Genomic DNA, 14598 nt, shown 5'->3' on the forward strand with positions numbered 1-14598 from the left:
GCAAAGCCAACTACATGCCATTGCTAGTGGTGGTGCCTCACTGCCACCTGAGCTGCAAGCTAAGTTTGGGAAGACTTCCTCTACTTTGTAATGGATCCCTCTGTGTTGCAAACTGTCCTGTACCCTGTGGGACAACAGTTTTCTGTTCCTTCCAGAAGGATGTTGTGAAGATTATATATAATATACAGTATATACTGTAGCATATACATCTGTATTCAGTTTATATATGATGAAACCCAGAAGTGTTGTATATGAAATTAGTCTTTTTGTTTACACCAGTTACAAATTCTGCTAGTTTAAGTCAGAGGGTAAAGCTGTAGATAACAATTGTTCGCATACCAGAACAAAAGAAAACCCCATATTTTAAGGTCTATTTAGTGATACAGAAGACGAGTCCGATACACTTTTAGTCTAGAAAGCTAGGATAAACTTGCATAGTGAATCTAGCACAGTTCAACGACTGCCTTACGCTGGATCCCTGCATGCTGTGCCACAACCATTATTTTAGCAATAAAGCTAAGATTTTACCACGCAGTGCTACAAGAGTTTTTATAGAAGAGTTTAAAACCAGCCAACTCCTGGTTGCAATCAGTAGACTCACTAGAAAATACTGTGTTTGCAGCATGATCACAACTAAGCGATCCCAGTAAAGCATGCTGAGGTGATTTAATATGCACATGGCAGCACATAACAGGCCAGCACTGAGTAGAAGCTGCGAGTATCACACAGGCATGTGGGGCCTGCAAGCCTCGCTGTGTCTGCACGCACCCCAAGGCCTGGAAGCAAGGGTTCAGGCCAACTAGCCACCTCCAGGGTGTTATTAGGGGCATGAAGGTGAAACAAAGAAATTGACTCAACAGTAAAGTTTTTTACTGTTAGGCAGGTATTCTTAATTAGCAGCGCTGGGGTCGCCCTGGGGATTCTCTACCATTAAAGGCTCCCAAGAATTAGTAAGGGACATCAGTTTACATACACACAAATCATATATATTCATTAGATTTCCTAGAAAGGGATGTCTTATGATAATGAGTTCCCAGAATTCTTTTACATAGTCTGAGCACGCTAAGTGAAAATAGGGTGAGGGTCTTCAGTGGCCAAGGGGCAAAGTAAGTAGTCTTCTTCACAGTGTTTGCTAGTTGACCTTCTTTCCAGAGCATGTGCTGTGAAGTAAAGTTCAGGTGCCTCCTTCCTAAATCAGCAGAATCATCCTCCCTATAATACAGTCTCTTTGTTTGAGCCCCTCCCTTATGTTAGTTTTCCCATTCTAGAAGTTGCCCAAGTGTCCACTGAAGGCCTTGAGGCTGCTATCAGTGATTTACGTAGGGAGCCTAATGAGCATTTCAGTCTTACCTAAACAGACAAAAGGACCTAAGGAAACAATTGAGTCAGGAGTCCTTGAGAAATTAAGCAAAACACAAGCAAAGCTTTAAAACAAAGGAAGCAAAGCACAAGCAAAGCTTTCATACATCGAAGCTTAGTCTTAGTAATTGCCAGAAATTCGAGCCCTTTCATTCCCTTTCAAATATCCGGGCCGCGGCTACGAGCGTGACCAATAGCCACGAAGCCGAAGCATACCGCGCTCCCGCCGCCATTTTGGGGCGGCAGATCCCGCCCCGCGCGCGGGGGAGTGGGCGGGGACGGGGCCGAGGCGCAGGCGCAGTGCGCCGCCCGGCGGGCACGTGACGCGGGTCAGCTGAGCGTTGGCGGAAGCGGCCGGCGCGGCCCGGGGTGCCGGTGGTCGGTGGCCGTTGGTGGTCATGGCCTCTATCCTGGACGAGTACGAGGATTCCCTGTACCGCTCCGCCTCCGTGCAGCAGAGCCGCGCCAGCGTGGGCATCCCGCACTCTGGTAGGCCCCCCCGGGGGCAGCGCGGCGCTGTGGTTAGAGCCAGGCCCTGGGCACGTCGTGTCCCCCCGCAGCGGAGGGCTAGGCCCGGTGTCCGGCCGGCTGGAGGCCTGCTTCCACCCTTAGCCCCTCGGCGGGGCTGCCGGTGTGCGGGGAGTCCCGCTGCGGGTTTTCCTGCTGAGAGGGGGGAGGCAAGGTGGCAGCTCATTAGTTAGGGGCAGGAGGGGGGAGTAGGGCATGTCAGGCTGTGGGGAATGCTTTCAGGAAAAGGTGTGTTGCAGTCTATGTGGCATAACATTCAGCTGCGATTTGTTTTGTCATCATTTGCTGTGTGAAATGTTTTGACGCAGGGGACACTCGATTCCTGATGAAGCTTAGGGGTGATGCAGGTCATCTTAGCAAAACTGGGGTGCTGGTTGTCTGTAGGAGGGCTTCATAAGGCCATAGCCCCTGTGCCGTGGTGTGTGGTGGAAACACGTGTATGTGAAGTGGCATGCCTTCATAGTCACCAATTATAACCACACCTCAGCACCATTCAGTTCAGAGCTGTGGTAGTTGTCTGAGATCATCTCATCAGCTTGCTTTGTGGTGTTTTTTTTTTTTTTTTTTATCTCTTTCTGAGGAACCCAGCTGTTAAAGAGTATTCTGGCTGTGTGCACACCTGTACCTGCGTAGGCTTAGTTTCCTAACCCAGGGGTAGTTTACCAAAGACTTAATTGGTTCCCTTAGGCAGACTGCTGAAGAAGGTTACCAAGAAAGCAATCTGTATCACTATTGAACTTTTCTGTCAAGGTCTGTGAAGTTTTGGTATACTGTACTATTCAGGGAGGTGTACAATCAGTGTAAAGTAACAGTGTGATGACCAGTCAGTTGCTTCTTTCACGTGAGAGAAAGCAAACAAATGGCAGGTATATTCCATGATAAATTCAAGGTTCATTAGGTTCAATAGCTGTTCCCTATTAGATGCCACCTCACAACATTTACTGAGTGTGGCAGGGAAATGTAGGTTATGAGAGGATTCTGTTACCTCGTATTGTCATGGTAGTAGCAGGTTTTCTGCAGAGCTGGCATTTTTGAGTTACAAGTTTAGAAATGCATGGACACATTCTTTCAAGTTTTTTTCCTCATATAGTGTTGCCCACTGTTAACTTTTGGGGAAACCATATTGTGAGGTTTATATATCTGGTTAGAATTGATGAATTCTGACATACTGTGTATATTATTGAGTATAAGGCAGAATTATTCAGAGTTACTCTGATTACTTAGAGTTACTCAGCCTAGGTACTGAAGTAGATATGTTCCCTGTGTTTGTTTTAACAGGCATAGTTATTTTGTTGTGTAATGTTACATATAGAGTAAGTGTCCTGAATGGGTTTGTGCAAAACAGTGTTGGGACAAGTTGTGTTACCAAAAATAAATTTTCAAGGACTAAGCTTCTCTTGACTGCTGCAACACTGTCTCCAGTCATGGCTGTCTTAGAGTTGAGAAATCTGCCTGTTTGCTGGCAATTGATGTTGGCAAAGGAAGTTTGGGAAACTTCTCAACTGCAAAGGCACAGTCTAATCAGGATTTTAATTATTCTTTAAGCAGACTACACTGGTAATTTTGAAAAAAACTTGGGCTGGTAGAAGTTGGACAATCTGAATTTTAAGCAAATTGATTTTGGAAAAAGATGCAAGTAAACAGTTAACTTCCTGAAAGCAGTCTTTAAGGTTAGGTTGGAAATTTTGGAAGATGTTAAAACTTATTCCTCTGTTTCAGTCAGTTGTTCCCTGTGCTTGTTAAACTGCAGGTACAAAGCTGTAGATAACCAAGCAGTGACTCTGTTGCAAACCTAAAGTGTGGAAAAGAAGCAACCACTTTTAGTAGCCACACTAAATAAAGTACTGCTGCATTGTAAACTTCCAAGTACTGCAGTTCCAGCATGAAAAGACCTACTTTGACCCGCTAGACTTGACTGATGTTGGTGAGCTTAGATCTTTGAACAGATTAAAAGCTCTAAGTAAAAATGCAGGTTTGCCTAGAAATCAGGGTGGGAAATGTTGCAGTAGAATCTCGCCTGAACAGAAGAAGGACGTTGGGGTCAGGATGAAGGAGGGGATTGTTTGAAAGGAATGCATGTTATAGGCATCTCGTTTTTATAGAGAATTGTAAATTAAAGTTCATCCTTCTCCTGTTATGGATGCTGGTTAAAATCCTCATGTTAGTGATGATGATGCTACAGTGGATTGTAATTGTAATGGGTACAGTCCTAATGAGTTCAGAATGCTGCAATCCAATCCACTGGCTTGAGTTATGACTGAATTAAAAAAACCACAACACACACACACCCCAGCTCTCATCCCCTACTTGTGGATAGGTGCTAGTTCTCTTTCCTTCCCGTATTTGGGTTTCCTTGCTGTCTCAGTCAGCCTTGTTTTGCCTGGTGGCAATCTGAGAAAAGTTCAAGATTACCTGAATTAATGTGTATTGGTAATCTGTTGGTATGTGGGTTTTTCCCATCAGAGTAATCCTTCTTTTTTAGATGTATATAAATATTTACTTACATTTATTGGTTAGCTGTGACATCATGTGAATCTGCAGCTTGGGAGCTTTGTCTTCATGTTTTGAACCGCAGTTCATACCAGCAAATTTAAACTGTGGCATTGAAGCTCCCTAATCTGGAATGAAGAACATCTGTTTTGCTTAACTGGAAATAAAGGAATGCACATTTGCATAAGTGGGTAATGTTTAAGATGTGGAACAATGTGTAAGAAAAAAACATATGTGCTGAGCAAAAGGCTGCCTACTCGGATTGTGGTTGCTTTGTCTGTTCCTGCGTGTGCATCTTTCCTTTAAAACAAGAATTGTTTAAAGATCCTGCAGCTGGTGTAGTGGTGAGGCAGAGGCAAGAAGAAGGCATTGGTGGAATAGGCAATTAAAGGATTCGTAGTGTTAGCAGGCTGCTTTCCTCTACCCCACTGGCTTTTTCAACAGCAACAGTGCTGAAATTAAGAGTTCTTCAGGATAATTTGGGGGACATTATAGGTATTGAGTGTGCTTCAAAGTGCTGCTGTTAGTCCCAGTCTAGAAAGTGTCAGGCCTATGTTCTTTAGGGTTGAAACAGTCTTTCCTCTGAGATACAATCCCAGATTTCTTTTTTTCTTTAAGTTTACATCTTCCTAGTTAGCTACTTTGTCCGTGAATGGCCTTAACTTGCTATAGTTCTTCTCATTTTTGATCTTCCTGTCGAGGCTAGCTGCTGCTGCAAGGATCTGCTTGCTTTAGAAGTCCTTCACTTGCACATGGAGCGAAGCAGATGTATCAATCTGTCTTGCTTTCTGGCTTGAGCTGATGCGGTCAGAGATCCTCTGCTGTTTTCTTTGTCAGAGGGTTATGTAAGACTTTGTGCGTATGGGAAATTCAGTCACTGGGAAAGCTTGTCCCGTGGGACGGATATGGATGAAACTTTGTGATAAGATCTGTTTGTGGACGCACATATGTTCCAGGGTTTTGCTAATGAGTATCATCACTTGGTTTTGATTTTGTATGAATGCCTTCTTATTTTGCAGTTCACTGGCGTATCTGAGCTCTTTTGTAGTGTTTTTCTTCCTCATAGGAAACCATAAAAAGTGCTGTCCTCATTTAGGAATAGAATGACATCTCTGCAAGTCCCACGTTTTTGGGTGCAGAGGTCTACCCATCTTCAGTGAAAACTAAATCTGTCATGCTGCTTTTCTGTGCTGCCACGTGGTGTTTACAGGTTAACCTGTTTGTTGACTGCTTGCCTATGACTGGGCTTTTGCCTTTGTCGAAGCCAAGGAAATGGGTTTGAACTGCATCTTGTGCTTTGCCCATCTGCACTGAAGATCATAGGAGGTTTTTAAAGCAACAGATTTCAAAGTTTTATTTATTTATTACTGTATTTCTCCAGAAGTATGTCACTTCCTTCAAGTCAGACCTTACCTCTGTGTTCTCTGCCTTTTCTGCCTAGATCTCCTTCATAGGTAATCCCTCAACATGCCTTCCTGTGGATGCCACATTTCCCAAGCTGGTTGGGACTAAACTGACTAGCTGAATACTTAATTAGTCGCATGAGCTAACTTGATTTGGTTGTACACACTCCCATTTTCAGTTCATTCATTTGTCAGGTTTGCTTGGTTGAGCTCAAAATGCAGCATGTGTCCTATTAGGTGACCGTGTCCTGTCAAACTTCAACCCTTAATTCTAACCTTAACTTAATTGGGCATTTCTTAGAATTCAGGCATGGTTTTTGAAGGGATCTGAGGATTAGGTTAGTCAGGTTCCATCTTGGGATTTGCCATGAAACAGTAAACCAGTCTGAATGGGTTTTGGCTCAGGAAGCAGTTTATGCCAAGACTGGAGCATTGATTCAGCAATCACCAGGTCTTGGTTATTGTTTTGGCTCTAATAAGTAGTTTTCATGCCTTCCAGCAGGAGTTAGAAAGTTGCAATTAGGATAGTGTTACGGTTGGTAAAACAGAGTTATGGTAGAAGCATCATTGTGACCTCCAGCTGTGTTCCCTGCAGCAAATAATCCAACAGACTTCTCTCTATGATGTCTGCTATGTGGATACAAAAAAACCCACCATGGCTTTAAAAATAGCTTTAGCTTGTGAATGATGGATGTCAAGCGTGATAGCTCATTCAGTTCCAACATGGAATAAGAGAGAAATACGTTTCAGTTAACACCACAGTAGTCTCTTGGGTATCTTGTTATGGGAGTGTCAAACCAGAGCCCTCTTTGTGTCTTATGTAATACCAGCCATACTTTCCTGTCTCTAACAAATAAACTGTCGACCAAGGAAAACAAATTATTTTGTGATTCTGCTCTCCTTTTCAGCTTTTTATGCAGTTTATGTGACAGTTTTGTCACTTGAATTCTGTGTGCTCTCGAATTAATGCTTGTGACCAGTTTGCAGTTCCGTGACAAAACAAACGTACTACTACTTTTCTGTCCTGTTATACATATCTATGTGAGTGCTGCTCTCTGTGTTCATGCTCCATGGAGCACACTCCTTTTCCAGAGCAGGTGGTGATCCTTCTAGTCTTTTAGGTTAGATTTTGATGTAGTGTGGGGTGGTTGTTGTGGGTTTTTCTCTTGTTTTGTTTTTAAGTGTTCGTGTTCTTTCTCCAGGATATGTGAATGCACGACTGGAGAAGGAAACGCCAATATTTAACAAGCAAAGGATTGATTTTGCTCCTCCGGAGAAAATTAACAGCTTAGTGGTCTCCTCTAACCAGCTCTGTATGAGCCTTGGCAAAGACACCCTTCTCAGGTAATGCTGTCAGAGACCTGAAGTTGTTGCTCATTTTCCCCGCCTCTTTTTTTTCCTGAGGTATTAGGGAATTTACAGTTCCAAACTGGATAAGAAGCCATGAACCCAGTATGGAAAACGGTAAGCAATAACGCCTCCACGAACTTTTGTTGGAAACATGCTTTCATGGTTTCTCTTTGCAGGATTGATCTTGGGAAGCCAGATGAACCTAATCAGGTAGAGCTGGGACGCAAAGATGAAGCCAAAGTCTACAAGATGTTTTTGGACCACACAGGTGAGGGAACGGACTATGTATATTTACAGATAGTGGTTGGCAGCAGATGCAATTGAACGTGCGTAACAAGCGCTGGTGAAGGAGTTCTTTTTCTGTTCCATAAATGTGGTTCTTCTGTGGGCAGGGCTCCATTGCCCAGAGGCCTTGCCTACTGATTTGCCTCCCTGCTATTAGAAAAACACTGGTTTGTTGCGTGTGTGTTGTTGCTTTTGAACTCTCTGAAATGCACACATGCAGTTAGGCTGTTCTGAGCAAGGCTGCTAAAATCAATAAGGAAAGGAAATCTTTGCAGTCACCCTGTGCTGTATGTGTTTATATAAGAATTTTTAAAAAGGACCATAAAACATCTGCAGCTCACTGTAGCTTTGACTGATTTTAAAAAACAAACCAAAAGTTTGGAAAGAGATGCTCATATCTGTCACCAACTGCCAGGGATAGGAGAGAACTCTGGGAACTGTTTGTCCTTAGAATACTTATTGAAACGGAAGAATACATACTTGCTGAAGCATCTGGGACTAGTAATTTAAGTTTGCAACATATGGACCACCATTCTGATCCAGCATGGAAATCCCCCACATTCCTATGAATGCCTGGGAGAGTCTTGGATTAAGTATGTTGGTATCGGAGCTTATCAAATGTGAGGATTAGAAGCCTCAAGAATTTGGCTTGCTTAGTCACAGTCTTAATTTGTTCTCTCCTTCTCCTTCCCATACCTCTCTCCTGTTGGCAGGCTCTCATCTCCTGATTGCTCTGAACACCAGTGAATGCCTTTACCTGAACAGAAGTGTTCAGAAGGTGCGAGCACTCTCCCGCTGGAAAGGCCACTTGATTGAAAGTGTGGGCTGGAACAAATTTCTTGGTTCAGAGACCAACACTGGGCCTATCCTGGTGGGGACAGCCCAGGGACAGATCTATGAGGCCGAAATCTCTGTCAGTGAGGGAAGCCTCTTCAGCACTAATCCCGACCAGTACTTCCGACAGGTCTACACTCTGGAGGAGGAATCAGGACCTGCCCCAGTCTGCTGCTTGGAGATTGAACGAGGGATAGAAGGGAAATTTTTTATTATAGCCACCACTCGAAAGAGACTCTTCCAGTTTGTAGGCAAAGTGCCTGAAGGAACAGAGCAGCAAGGCTTCAGCTCTATATTTGCTATGCATGCTGACCATTTGCCCAGCTTCCGGGAGTTCCCGGCCAACTTTGGTTTCAGTGAGATAGCCTTTTACACCCCAAAATTGCGCTCCAACCCACGCTCCTTTGCCTGGATGATGGGAAATGGTGTTTTATATGGTACATTGGATTATAGCCGTCCTGATTCAATTCTGAGTGATGAACGGGTCTGGGTTTATCCTTCTGATATTGACATAACTGTGAACAAGCCAATATCCATTGTACTCACCCAGTTCCACTTCCTGTTGCTGCTGCCTGACCGGGTGAAGGCTGTATGCACTCTGAATGGGCAGGTTGTTTTTCAAGATCTGTTCTTGGAGAAGTTTGGCTTACTGACGCGTATGATCAAAGATCCCACAGTCCAGCAGATATGGATCCACACTGAGAAAGTAGTGTTCCGCTACCACGTCCAGCGGGAATCTAGAGACGTGTGGAAGATGTATATGAATATGAACAAATTTGATTTAGCCAAAGAGTATTGTAAGGACCGTCCAGAGTGCCTAGATATTGTGCTGGCGAAAGAAGCAGAGCACTGCTTCCAAAACAAGAGGTATCTAGATAGTGCCAAATGTTATGCGCTGACCCAGAACTACTTTGAGGAAATTGCCCTTAAGTTCATTGAAGCCAAGCAAGAAGAGGCCCTGATGGAGTTTCTGATTAAGAAGCTAAGTAACCTAAAGCCTTCTGAGAAGACACAGACCACTCTGCTGACCACATGGTTAACAGAGCTGTACCTGAACTGGCTAGGTATACTGGAAGGAGATCCCTCACAGCGAAATCTCTATTTGGATACACGGGAGAAGTTTCGCACTTTCCTGAGCAGTCCTAAAAACAAGGACTGTCTATTTAATAACCGGGCATCCATTTATGAGCTGTTGGCAAGCCATGGAGACACGGAGCACATGGTCTACTTTGCAGTCATCATGCAGGACTATGAGCGCGTAGTAGCTCACCACTGCCAGCACGATGAATATGATGAAGCTCTAAATGTGCTGTCCAGGCACAGAGACGAGAAGCTGTTCTACAAGTTCTCTCCAGTCCTCATCCAGCATATTCCCAAGAAGGTAGTTGATGCTTGGATTTCTATGGGCTCTAGACTGGATGCCAGGAACCTCATTCCAGCCCTTGTTAACTATAGCCAGAGTGCCAGCACCCAGCAGATCAATGAAGCCATTAGATATATGGAGTTCTGTGTCTATCAGTTGGAGGAAACCCAGCAAGCCATTCACAACTATCTGTTGTCTCTTTACGCTTTGTGTCGGCCGGACTCACTGCTATCATACCTGGAGCAAGCAGGAACCAACCCAAACAGGATCCACTATGACCTGAAGTATGCGTTACGCCTGTGCGCAGAGCACGGGCACCACCACGCGTGTGTCCATATCTACAAAGTGATGGAATTGTATGAGGAGGCTGTGGATCTCGCCTTACAGGTGTGTGTGTGTGTGTCTGTGCATGCGTGCTATGGTATATAGGAATGTAGCTTGTTCAAGTTATCTTGAACAACCGAGCATTGAGAGGAACTGGACAGACTCATCAGTATAGGAGCTGTGCAGCTAAATCTAGGAAGAAAGACCTGTCTCTGTTAACATACTTCTGTGCTTTCGCAATTGTTTTAAGTAGACAGCTGACTGTGACAAGCCATAATTGAGGGTAGGGGTGTGGAAAGCACAAGGGGGAATATTGTCTGTCTTGAGCTCAGTCTCTAACATAAAATACCTTTAACATATCTGCATTTATGCAAGACTTGTATAGCTATTGTTCAGGAGTCTAATTACTTCCTATTTCTAGCTGTGATAATTATCACAGAAGAATGCCTTTGTCAGCTTAGTCTAACCTTCAGGGAGATGTTGGATTTTTTTTCTCATGGCATTGCTATGTCTTTGTTGAAATGTGTGGCCAGCGAAGATACTGTAACATGGATTTGCCCTTACTGTAGTGCTGGGCTTTGTTGTTCTCTGCTGGGTAGCAAACAAATCTTCAGGGAGGAATACTGGTGGAGAGGAGAGGTGTTTGACTTGTAAACAAGTAGCAGGCCAGTAGTGCAGCCCTAGGCAGTGAGATAGCGATGGAAGTTTTCTATTAATGCCTCCTGTAATGGACAGCAGGCTTTGAAGTTGAATGGTGGATAAACAAAGAGGGAAGCTTAACTCGGTTTCCTTGTCTGTCTGACTTCTAGGTGGATGTTGATCTTGCCAAGTCATGTGCAGATCTCCCTGAAGATGATGAGGAACTCCGGAAGAAGCTCTGGTTGAAGATTGCTCGCCATGTTGTTCAGGAAGAGAAGGATGTCAAGAAGGCAATGGCCTGCCTCTCCAGCTGTGCCCTGCTGAAGATTGAAGACGTCCTGCCATTCTTTCCAGACTTTGTCACTATTGACCATTTCAAGGAGGCAATCTGTAACTCCCTGGAGGACTACAATAAGCACATTGAGGAGCTGAAAAGGGAGATGGAGGAAGCCACACAGAGTGCCAAGAGAATCAGAGAGGACATCCAGGAAATGCGAAATAAGTATGGCTCTGTGGAGCCTCAGGAAAAATGTGCTGCTTGTGACTTTCCACTTCTAAACCGCCCTTTTTACCTTTTCCTGTGTGGTCACATGTTTCACTATGACTGTCTCCTCCAAGCAGTTTTCTCAAACCTTCCTGCCTATAAGCAGGCAAAACTTGAAGACCTTCAGAAGAAGCTGGCAGCTACCAGTCAGCCTTCCAAGAGCCACCATCGTCCCAAGGACACAGATACCATTAGCTTGGGGAAGGGGCAGCAGAGCCGGGAACAGATCAAAGCTGACATTGATGATATTGTGGCAGCTGAATGTGTGTACTGTGGCGAGCTGATGATCCGGTCCATTGACAAGCCTTTTATTGATCCCCAAAAATATGAAGAGGAGATGCAAAGCTGGCTGTAGTTTTTCAAATCTGCAACTGTCAATGCACAGGCATGGTTTTCTTCACAACTTGTGAAGCTTCTGTGGTGGGAATATAACCTCCTGAAGCAGGAACACAGTGGCTTCTGTGGAACTCTAAGGAAAGAGGAGTGGGATCTTGTTATCATGATCACAGGGAACTAGTCTTGAAAAATGGGGAGATACAGCTATGGATTTCTAAGAACCTGAACAATAGAGCTAACCTACTGGAATATATTTAGCAGATGTTTGCTGCTTGCAGTTCTTCTGAGGTTCTCAGTGTGAAGCTAATGGAGTGCCTTGTTGTCCAGAAGGAATTGGGAACGGCCTATGATTTGTCTTCCCTGTTGTGTGGTATTTGTTTCGGTGAAGACAAGCTTGAAGGGGAAGCTAGTGAAGAACACTTAAGCAGTGTAGTCTTCATCACTTTCAAAGCTAGAATTGCCTTTGTTTCCTTTTTGCTGAGAATCTATAACCACGTACATGGAAAGAACATGAAAGGACAAATGCTCTTGCATATATATTTTGTAAACATCATACTACACAAATACATGTTTCTACACAGTGTAATATAAGATGTGTATAATTCTCAAGCAGGAGTGTCTCATAATACACTTAAGTCATTTGCCTGCAATTCAAGGTGTATAATTCTTTCCCACAAGCTTTATGGACAAGCCCATACATTTGAATTTTCTGTAGGTACTGTTTCTGGCAATACTTCCTAGCCTGTTCTCCCCTTTCTCCCACTCTCCATCCTGTTTCTACTATGACTGTCTTTGCAGAGTGGGGCTTGGTTTTGTCTTTACCCCAAACCAGAATTGATACGTGCAGTATTAAGGTTTCAACTGATACACTCTGCAAGCAGGAACACAAGCCTCTTTGTATTGTCCTGCTGTGGTCCTCATCAAGCTGCACTTGAGCACTAGACTAGTGATCTAGTCATTTCCCTCAACAGTAGACTACAGAAAAGTTCTGTTGGTGTGAAATTTGCTTTGCTGTTCGAAGCCAGTACCTTGTGACCAGACAGTCTTTTGCCTTCCTGACAGTATTTCCTACTTTCTGGAGATGGCTGCAGGTCAGTGCTTCTGTCCATTGCACTGACTTGGAAAACTTCCCAGAAGGTGGTGATCACTACATTGTGGGTGAGGGAACAACAAATTTTCTTTAGCGATTTAGCAAGGGTTCCTTGTTTTATTTTTGAAGAAATTAAAATTTTAATGAAGTTCTGCTGGTTGGGGATGAATTGCAAAGGTAGTAATTGGCAGAAGAATGGAATGATGTAAATTTAAAAATGATGGTTCTTGTAGTTAAAGCAATAGAAAATACTGTCTTCTGAAAAACCTATTCAGTTCTTTCACATGAATGTATGTGCTTGTCTTGAGTACCTCTCTAAATCTGCTAGTCACTTACCCTGTTTGTAGGGTTGTGGAAATGGGCCTTCACATCATTGAAAGGAAATATAAATTGGTTTCCTCAAGCAGCTGACCTAAGAGTTTTGATAACCATTCAACACTCCAGAAGAACACCCATGCTTTTGTTGGGAGCTTTAGCCTGGAATTAATTAATTTTATCTGTGTAAAATGACATGAGTAACAAAAACCAGAGCTGACAGTAGGAATACCTGAGGTTTTGAAATTCTCTTTTCATTGTTGGAGCCATGGGATAGGCAGTCTCATTACCACCTCGTAGTGTTTGTTGCTGGCTTATCAGAAACCACTGTTTCCATTAAGAACCAGTGGTTCCATTAAGTAGTGCTTCAGAAACCCCACATGCTGTAGTTTTCTTTGGCTTTGGGTAGCCTTTTGCTTTGAATAAGTTGATGGGTCTGCCAGAAGAATTTGTGATGAAAACTAAATGTGATGTCTTTTAAAGTTCATCATTAAACCTGTTACAACTGGCCACTCCTGAATCATCATCTTTTCATGTAAAGAGTGCGATATTTAAGGTTGTATGTGTCATTATAAAGCTGCAGTAGCCCCCCACCCAAACCAGTTTCTGGTCAAAGGCAAGTGGCTGGTTTTCTGCCCTTTAGCAGAAACTTAAGTAACATGTCATTCTGATGCAGGGAGTAATTTAAAGTTATTTATTTTCTTTGAGATGTTCTTAATAGTTGTTCCATCTCTTTACTTTTGGGTTTTTACAGGATGCTTTCCTGGTATATTAGAATTATTATAGTCCTCCATTCTTTTCCTGTTAGTGCTACAGAACAGTCACATCACTAAATGTTTCTGTTGTGCTCTGAAGATTAGCAATATTATTTGCTTACAGACCATTCCAGAGAGATCTGCTCAACGGTAATATTGGAAGAAGTGTCTCTGTGGGAACTGAGGCACAACAAGTAAATAAAAACCCTCAAGTCTTTACCTGAGATGGGGTGGTAGGGGAAGGCACCACAAGAACCTACTGATTCCAGTCTTGGGTATTAATATGTCCCAGTTAACAAAACTAGAACTAGGTTGTTTTGTTTTTTTTTTTTTTGCAATGACTAGTATGCAATGTTCTCTGAGGGCTGTAGGCTCGTGCACCAGGTATATATACCACAAATTTCATGCTTCCTCACCATTGTTAACTGAAAAATCTTTTAGGTTGTTTGCTGTCAAGGCTGTGGAGAGTGTTAATGCCTGCAAAGACTCCAGCAGTGATTAAATGACTAGTGCCAGTAGTATAGGAAGCTACATAAATATATCTTAACTTTCCTTACACTGTCACATGCTTCAAAAGTGTCAGTAACCACTCACCTGTGCTTCTCAGCAATTTTGCAATATCACTTGGTGAAAAAGGTAAGAGGGTTTTTTGGAGGGTTGGATGAAAGTGAAGTCCTTGCTGTTCTCCAAAAAATCTAATCTGCAAGATCTCTTCCTCTTTGCTTTCAGAATAGCATTTTTATCTTTTCTCCTTGTAATTTCAGCACAGTTACATTTTAGAAATCACAGTCCTTTGTATGTTTTTTTTAGCTGTGAATGAGCTGTGTACCAGCTGTTACAAATGATGTGGCCTTGGGCCTTGTCCTTGTCTGTGTGACTAACCCCTACCATTTAGTTTAATGCAGCTAAGAGCAGTGTAACCAAAAGGGTAGGTGGGAGCCTCAGCCCTGTGTAACCAGAACAAATATCTGTAGCTGGATTTA

The 14598-nt window shown here is 43.3% G+C and overlaps 1 protein-coding gene across 1 annotated transcript; it reads left to right on the top strand.

Annotated features, from left to right (window-relative positions):
- The first annotated feature begins 1678 nt into the window (after nt 1-1678).
- VPS18 (VPS18 core subunit of CORVET and HOPS complexes) lies at nt 1679-13372 on the top strand. Its single transcript, XM_074824127.1, has 5 exons — nt 1679-1848; nt 6983-7124; nt 7307-7398; nt 8129-9999; nt 10746-13372. The coding sequence occupies exons 1-5, from the start codon at nt 1758-1760 to the stop codon at nt 11472-11474; spliced, it is 2925 nt and encodes a 974-aa protein (XP_074680228.1). The 5' UTR covers nt 1679-1757; the 3' UTR covers nt 11475-13372.
- The last annotated feature ends 1226 nt before the right edge of the window (nt 13373-14598 follow it).

The sequence above is a fragment of the Strix aluco genome, chromosome 4, assembly GCF_031877795.1.
Source record: "Strix aluco isolate bStrAlu1 chromosome 4, bStrAlu1.hap1, whole genome shotgun sequence".
Classification (NCBI taxonomy): Eukaryota; Metazoa; Chordata; class Aves; order Strigiformes; family Strigidae; genus Strix; species Strix aluco.

What these genes read in the sequence shown, in the direction of transcription:
- VPS18 (XM_074824127.1), top strand. Translation starts at nt 1,758, where the DNA reads ATGGCCTCTATCCTGGACGAGTACGAGGATTCCCTGTACCGCTCCGCC. An exon ending in CGTGGGCATCCCGCACTCTG is followed by an intron (nt 1,849 to 6,982) that starts GTAGGCCCCCCC and finishes TTCTTTCTCCAG; the next exon opens with GATATGTGAATGCACGACTG. An exon ending in GGCAAAGACACCCTTCTCAG is followed by an intron (nt 7,125 to 7,306) that starts GTAATGCTGTCA and finishes TTCTCTTTGCAG; the next exon opens with GATTGATCTTGGGAAGCCAG.